The following is an 8,150-nucleotide window of genomic DNA, read 5'->3' on the forward strand; positions in this document are numbered from 1 at the left end:
ATTTTTTTAAAAGGTATTTCACAATTGATAATTATGAGATTAATTCCTAAAATTTTAAGATCACGCTAAATGAGTAGATTTCTCCTAAGAAATATTTCTACTACATAAGGATCAAATCATGAACTAAATATTTAAGAAATCTAATTATCTAACCATTTTCCTACACCGAGAATATTTTAATTGCATGTTAAGAGGCATAATCCTGAAATCTTAACAAAAATATGAATTTGAGACTTATTAATAGATTGAATTTTCACACACGCGCAAATGACCCTTTGTTTGGTAGCCGTCATTCGTTTGCATATTGCATTGCACCGTCAACACTACTCTCATCACCACGGCAAATAATACTAATAAAAACTTTTAATATACACATTACACAAACACACACATCAAAATCAAAAATATGCTGCGTCTCTTTCTCTCTCTTGTGTATGCAAATGCAATTACACCTCCCTTGCCCTCCATTTAATGCAATTGCACCCTCTGCAATTACTCCTCGCTGCCATATTTTCCTCCATCTGTTCCCCACTTTCCCTCTCTATCCTCCTTCAATGCCTTTCTCTCTCCCTATCTCCTTCTCCCTCAACCTCTTCCATCTTCTTCTCTCTTCAACCGCCTGGTAAGTCATAAAAATATGTCTTAGTAAAAAAAGTTGAACTTGCAGGTTTTGTTTAACTGAGACTGTTCTGTTCTGTTCTTTTTTTTCTTGTGGGGTTCTTCTTACATTTTTCTGAGTGAGTTTCTGCTTAGACCTAGCTAGCTAGGGTTGCTTGAATGTGGAAGAAAACGTGAACTCTGCAAGAAAAAAACGTGTTCTTAAGAATCTCCGAGATCTTCGTTGGAGTATAATATTTTATTTTCTTTCAAGAAAATTATTTTGTGATTTGGTTTGGGTTATTTCTTCCAGAAAATCACCATCCACCAAATTATTTTCTTTTTATTTTCTGGTATATTTTCTTTTTATTTCATACATGATAGTGTTGTAGTTTTGCAAGGTTTTATTCTTCTTCATCTTTTTTTTTTCTTTTAATTTTTTGGGTTCTCTGAGGTCATGCTTTGGAATCTGCAATTTTTTTCTAACACACTGACTTTTCTTTGACATTACAGAAAATCCAGTCAACCCTTGCTAGTTACTAGAAGAATACAGAAGAGAGTGTCTCAATTGTGTGAAGTGGTGGTGGGCTGCCGGAGTTAGTTATGATTCCGGCGTGAAATTAACATGCCATTGAAGATTGGAAGGGATCGACATCATCATCATCTTCAAGTCTCACACTTGGTCAGGTTCATGCCGCTTAACTTTCCACCTTCTTTTCATTAATTTTTTTTCTTCCACTCACTCCCACCTCTTCAATGCTACCCCTTCAAACCCGGTTTTGATTGTTCAATTTTACATTTGCGTTACATGAACTTGAAAAATGAAAAGTCTTTTTTATTTATATTTTTGCTTTTTGGAACTAAACTTGCTCTCTCTCTCTCTCACTCTTGTGTATAGTACCAACCAGGCCAAATATCCTTCTCGATATTCGAAAGACGCGTCATTCCAATTTCCCCTCACTCTTCTTCTTCTTTTCTCAAAAACAAAAGTCAAATGAACCTGAAACCCCCATCTTTTCTACCCAAGTTATCACAACTTCTCTTCTATCACTCTTCCTTATACACTAATTCCAAAAGAAAGAAAGTTCATGTAGTATCTGGTATGTAATTTGATTCAACATTTCCTCACACAAGGCACAACACCTTTTCATAAAATTAAAATTAAAATTTTATTTATAGTATTTTACATTTTCAACTTGCCCTTTCATTTTTTCTTTCTTTTTTACTCTGGATGTGGACATAACATTAGTGGTTGCTGTCTTTATGTTTTTTTTTTGTTAGATTGAGAAACAATAAAGACTAGTCTGGAATCTTAAAAGATCGGTAGATGATGTTCCAGCCAAACCTCATGGAAGCTGGTCAGTTTCACCCTTTAGATATGGCTCCCAACACCTCAGAGAGCGACATCCCTCGGCTCCGGGAAGATGAGTTTGACAGCGCCACCAAGTCCGGCAGTGAAAACCATGAAGGCGCATCGGGCGAAGACCAAGAGCCACGTGCCAAGAAGAAGCGTTACCATCGCCACACCCAGCACCAGATCCAGGAAATGGAAGCGTAAGAAGCTAAACAAAACAAAGCCACCTTCATGAAATTGATTTTTTTTGTCCTTTTTGAAATGATGAAAAATTGATTTTGTTTGTTGTTGAAGTTTTTTCAAGGAGTGTCCTCACCCAGATGACAAGCAAAGGAAGGAGCTAAGCCGGGAGTTAGGGTTAGAGCCATTGCAGGTTAAGTTTTGGTTTCAAAACAAGCGCACTCAGATGAAGACCCAACATGAACGCCATGAGAACACGTCGCTGAGGACTGAAAATGAGAAGCTTCGAGCAGATAACATGAGGTATAGGGAAGCTCTTAGCAATGCATCTTGTCCTAATTGTGGCGGACCAACCGCTATTGGAGAAATGTCATTTGATGAACATCACTTGAGGATTGAGAATGCACGTCTTAGAGAAGAGGTACATCTTTTGTTTTTTTTTTCTTCCCTTTTTTCATGTTTTTCCCTTTATGATGAGATTTAAAAGCACCACCATTTCAAACTTTTGCTACCAACATTCATCTATAGTCAAGCTAGATTCATGGGGACACAACTTCAACTCTCAGGATTGTCATTTATTTTGGATGGGCTAACACATTATCTGGACGGATTTACACGCGTTAAAGAGCAAAATTATTTTTTAATCTTTTGCTCATTTTGCATAAAAAGACATTACAAAATCACATATAGTATACTTTAAGTGTGTATTAAACTACATTTATGGAGTTGAATTTTTAGCTTGTCAAGGAAATTGCCTATTCATTTTGAGTCGTCTGATCAAAATCAAATTGCTAACATTTTAGGTTACATTTGCAAATTACTTATCACCCCTTAAAATGTGAATCATGGGCTAGATTACCTTGCATAAAATTGTCATTTCTCACTGTTTTTGTTTTTTTTTTTCAGATTGAAAGGATTTCATCAATTGCTGCAAAGTACGTGGGCAAGCCAGTGGTGAACTATTCCCATCTCTCATCTCCTCTCCCTCCTCGTCCGTTAGAACTCGGCGTTGGTGGCGGTTTCGGAAGCCAGCCAGGAATCGGTGTGGACATGTATGGAGGTGGAGATATACTGCGGTCAATCACCGGGCCCACCGAAGCGGATAAGCCAATCATAATAGAGCTAGCTGTTGCGGCCATGGAGGAACTCATAGGGATGGCGCAAATGGGTGATCCTCTCTGGTTATCTACACTCGATGGATCTGATGCTGTGCTGAACGAGGATGAATACATCAGATCATTTCCAAGAGGGATTGGACCGAAACCTTCTGGTCTCAAATGTGAAGCTTCTCGTGAAACTGCTGTTGTTATCATGAACCATGTCAGCCTCGTTGAAATTCTCATGGATGTGGTATGTTAGATCTATATTATATTTTCTTCATGATTCTTAGGGCTTTTGTTTATGGATTTTGACTTTTGATTGTTTTTTAATTTTTCAGAACCAATGGTCTACGGTTTTCTCTGCTATAGTCTCAAGAGCAATGACTGTTGAAGTGTTGTCAACTGGGGTGGCCGGGAACTACAATGGCGCTTTACAAGTGGTAAATGATCATCTATATATATTTTTATGGGTATTTTAAATTGCGGTTGCGGTTATGTTTTAGAAAATTGCGCGCAAATGCCGGTTGATGTAATTGGAATTTTGGCGCGAATATTATTGTGGGGACTCCAAAGTCTTTATGTTGCTTCTATAATTACGATTGCGGAATGCAATGTAAAACCCTAATTTTGTAGAGGATTAATCATTTTATATTTACATTAGTTTAAGTGCATATGTATTTACAAGGGTTTTTAATTGCGGCTGTTGTTATGTTAAGAAATAGCGAACAAATGTGGAATGGTGCGGTTGTAGTTACGGTTGTGATGTTGTAGTGGGAACTCCAACATCCTTAATGTTGCAGTTGCAATTACGATTGCGGACGAGAATTTAAAACCTTAATTATCTAGTAGATCAATTTTTTATGTGTGCTCCACTGAGTGTTAATGAGATTATATTATAACATAGAAATACAAAATTAATGGTTTGATATTTTTTTGCAGATGACAGCTGAGTTGCATGTACCTTCGCCTCTTGTGCCAACTCGTGAGAGTTATTTTGTGAGGTATTGTAAGCAACATGGAGATGGGACTTGGGCAGTTGTGGATGTGTCCTTGGATAATTTGCGCCCTAGTCCTTCAACCAGATCTAGAAGAAGGTCTTCTGGTTGCTTAATTCAAGAAATGCCAAATGGCTACTCAAAGGTAGTCATAAGTTAGAGTGTTCGGTTTATTTTTACTTCATTATTTTTGTGTTTTCAATGTTTGCTCAATTTATTGTTAACCTTTAATCTTCGCATGCCTAGGTGACATGGGTTGAGCATGTAGAAGTGGATGATAGAGGTGTTCACAATCTTTACAAGCAGCTTGTTGGGTCTGGACAGGCATTTGGTGCAAAACGTTGGGTTGCAACCTTAGATCGACAATGTGAAAGGCTTGCTAGTGCCATGGCAACAAACATTCCCACAGTAGATGTTGGAGGTATGAATGAAAACATGTTTTTAATATAATTTTTTATTCTACATTTGAAGTATTTTGATGAGGACATTAGATGCTCAGTCCACCGACCTAATCAAACCGATTTAACCCGAAGTTAAAAGATTGGGTTGAATCTGATCATGATTTGGTTTGGGCGAAAAACAAGTAAACCTGATCGGCCTTAATTAGTTCTACTACCAGATCAAGAAGAATATAAATTACACATTTAATAGTTTCAAAAATAAAAATATCAAACTGATAGCCCGATTGAATATTTGACTAGGTTGATTTGGTTCGAGTTATTCGTCTTATCATGTAGAACTTCGACCAATTCAAACTGAATGTTTTCACTTGATCAGAGTTCATTTCATCTTAAATCTGACCCAACCCGATTTTCATCCCATATATGTATAAATCCGTCCCAACCTAATCTTTACCCGTAAATGTAAAAGGCATTTTCAGATGACAAAATGAATTAACTTATAATTGTGAATTAATATTATGTAGTGATAACAAGCCAAGAAGGGAGGAAGAGCATGATGAAACTTGCTGAGAGAATGGTGATAAGCTTTTGTGCTGGAGTGAGCGCTTCCACTGCTCATTCATGGACCACAATCTCTGGGACCGGTGCTGATGATGTCAGGGTCACGACCCGGAAGAGTGTGGATGACCCAGGAAGACCTCCTGGTATTGTTCTCAGTGCTGCTACCTCTTTTTGGCTTCCTGTTCCACCTAAACGAGTTTTTGACTTCCTCCGTGATGAGAACAAAAGAAACGAGGTACGTATGATCCAAAACAAGTAAACGTTTTAGGCTGCATTATTGTGGCTTCATGGGTCTATTATTATACAACATTGATATATATGGTAATGCTTCTTACATGGTGTAATTGGATTTGTTTGAGTGCATGTTTGTTTTGATACTCAGTCAAAAATCATAATGAAATAAAATCAGAATATATAGAAACAACTGCTTTTATTTTTTGTGTTTGTTTATCATTATTTCAAATTTATTCTATTGTTTGCACTCAACATTGATATATATGGTAATGCTTCTTACATGGTGTAATTGGATTTGTTTGAGTGCATGTTTGTTTTGATACTCAGTCAAAAATCATAATGAAATAAAATCAGAATATATAGAAACAACTGCTTTTATTTTTTGTGTTTGTTTATCATTATTTCAAATTTATTCTATTGTTTGCACTAAATTTATCATACTCCTTCCGTTCCCTTTCCCATTCTCTGTCTTTGAACATTCCCATCTCGGTCTTTGAACTTCTTACATGTTTAGATTTTCACCCAATTATCTTCTATATGTGAAATGGTTTGGATTACATATCTTTTTCAATTTGCCAAAGATAGTCTGATTGTTAGGTTAATACGCCATGCTAATGGTAGATAGCTGCTGACACAGACGCCTCATCATTTTATATTTACATAGTTATCATTACCTAATTATTGATGGTCTCTATTTACTTTTTGTACACATATGTTCAAACTCACTCGATTGATGTGAAGTGATGTAATATGAGTAAAATGTGTCCCCAACATGATTACATAAGCAAAGAAACTTAGGGTTTGTTTCAATTCTTTCTTATTTTTTGTGTAAATAGTTTTTATAAGATAAGAAAAATATATTTTAACTAGATATTATATAGAATTGAAAGATCTATATATAACTTGGAAATTAAAAACATAAACAGAATAAAGCAAGCATATATGGTCTTGTGATTTAGTACCTCCCCTTTGGATTTTATATTTGTCATGTCCTTTTAAGTTTTTTTAACTCTTTGAATAACAGTGGGATATCCTTTCCAACGGTGGAGTTGTCCAAGAAATGGCACACATTGCAAATGGCCGAGATACTGGGAATTGTGTCTCTCTACTTAGAGTAAATGTATACTTTGTTACCTTACATTTAATTTAATATTTGAATATTATATTTTTTTACTCAAATTAAGTGAATTGTGTCTGAATTAATTTATAATTAACCTTGTAGAGTGCAAATTCAAGCCAGAGCAACATGTTGATACTCCAAGAGAGTTGCACTGATTCAACGGGCTCTTTCGTTATTTACGCGCCTGTTGACATTGTTGCTATGAATGTGGTTCTTAATGGAGGAGACCCAGATTATGTAGCACTTCTTCCTTCAGGGTTTGCTATTCTTCCAGATGGAAGTGGCATTGGTGAAACTGGTCCTGGTGGTTCTCTCTTGACTGTGGCATTTCAAATATTGGTTGATTCAATTCCAACGGCTAAGCTTTCTCTGGGATCTGTTGCTACTGTTAATAACCTCATTGCCTGCACTGTTGAACGAATTAAGGCTTCTTTAATTGGTGAAGGTCTTGAGTTCAAAGACTAATGGATTGTGTGGTAAGTTCATGAACCAATCCAGCTATAACAAGCAATTTTTCTCTTTTTTAACTTTTTGAAGATGAACTTTAGTGCAACAATAAGAAATTATTGTCAGGTGATCAAGGTCCCGAGTTCAAATTCTCTATTGTTGCTTCTCAAACTCTTTTACTTATATTATTTTTTATACTTCTTTATTGTAATGATCCTTTTACTTAACTCTGTTGCAGTTTACTTGAAGAATTAAGGGGTGGAAAAAGGTAGTGAGGAACTTCGGCTTCTAATTCAAAGATGGTGAGAAGTCAAGAGCGCACCTTGCATGATTCCTCAAATTAAAAGAGTTGAGAGGATTAAGGTTCGGGAATTGACTTCCCTAGATTATAATAGTAAATGTTAAGAGCTCATTTCAATCTAGACCTTGCTACCCTTGTTAAACTTTTCTAGCTAGGACTAAATACATTAAGTTAATTAGGGTCAGCTTTTTGGTTACTAGGGTTTAGTTCGTTTTATTTTGATGAAAACTCTTTATCCTTCATTGTTATTTGTGTGTTTGAGAAGAGGATCCAAGACTAGTAATTGGTGGGAGCTATGTTTGCATGCACCTAAGACATTGGTTAATCAATTTCTCACCAATTTCTACTTTTGGGGGTTTTCAAATGACTTGTGTTCCATTCCGCCTAGTCAAATTGACAGCTAAGTCTTTTGATTTGATGTTTTGTATTTGTTATCATGACCTAATTATTGAATGAAGGTTGTAGTGCGTTAATTTTGGGTTGTTCTGTAGACTAATTTAACAAAGGGATGATAAGTGTTAGATCACTTTTAATTAATAGTAAATTATGGGCAGGTTTGTTGGTTACCACATCAAACTGATATGTATGTGCTTCAAATATGGGACCATCGCTTGCTCTAAATGTGAACATATATAGGGCTTGCCAACAATGGATATTAGTGAAATTTATTGATCCTCATAAGTTTTCTTTTCTAACCCTTAAATGTAGGATTGGTCAAAGCGGATTCTGTAGTCAATTTTAGAGAAGCTTTTAGCTCTAGCTTCAATTATTAGCGATGTACACGGGTTGGGTCGACCCAAACATAAGAAGTAGAAAAAAAAAACTGGTTTGGTTTGGGCTCTAGGGTGGGTATGGTGGTG

The 8,150-nt window shown here is 36.1% G+C and overlaps 1 protein-coding gene across 2 annotated transcripts; it reads left to right on the plus strand.

Moving 5' to 3' along the window:
* Positions 1 to 407: 407 nt before the first annotated feature.
* LOC130747016 (homeobox-leucine zipper protein HDG2-like) lies at positions 408 to 7,778 on the plus strand. 2 transcript variants are annotated; one of them, XM_057599824.1, is made up of 12 exons: positions 408 to 622; positions 1,111 to 1,284; positions 1,879 to 2,151; positions 2,246 to 2,552; positions 3,038 to 3,481; positions 3,570 to 3,671; positions 4,171 to 4,371; positions 4,473 to 4,647; positions 5,152 to 5,423; positions 6,447 to 6,542; positions 6,645 to 7,018; positions 7,228 to 7,778. In XM_057599824.1, exons 3-11 carry the CDS (start codon positions 1,925 to 1,927, stop codon positions 7,005 to 7,007), a joined length of 2,187 nt encoding a protein of 728 aa, XP_057455807.1. In that variant the 5' UTR covers positions 408 to 622; positions 1,111 to 1,284; positions 1,879 to 1,924; the 3' UTR covers positions 7,008 to 7,018; positions 7,228 to 7,778. The 2 variants fall into 2 exon arrangements, with proteins under 2 accessions (XP_057455807.1, XP_057455808.1); XM_057599825.1 differs by having other exon boundaries at positions 1,111 to 1,279.
* The last annotated feature ends 372 nt before the right edge of the window (positions 7,779 to 8,150 follow it).

The sequence above is a fragment of the Lotus japonicus genome, chromosome 3 (assembly GCF_012489685.1).
Source record: "Lotus japonicus ecotype B-129 chromosome 3, LjGifu_v1.2".
NCBI lineage: Eukaryota > Viridiplantae > Streptophyta > Magnoliopsida > Fabales > Fabaceae > Lotus > Lotus japonicus.

Bases quoted from the DNA above. Each gene is read 5' to 3' on its own strand.
- LOC130747016 (XM_057599824.1), top strand. From the start codon at position 1,925: ATGATGTTCCAGCCAAACCTCATGGAAGCTGGTCAGTTTCACCCTTTA. The intron at 2,553-3,037 runs GTACATCTTTTG...TTTTTTTTTCAG, and splicing joins ATGCACGTCTTAGAGAAGAG to ATTGAAAGGATTTCATCAAT. The intron at 4,372-4,472 runs GTAGTCATAAGT...TCGCATGCCTAG, and splicing joins TGCCAAATGGCTACTCAAAG to GTGACATGGGTTGAGCATGT.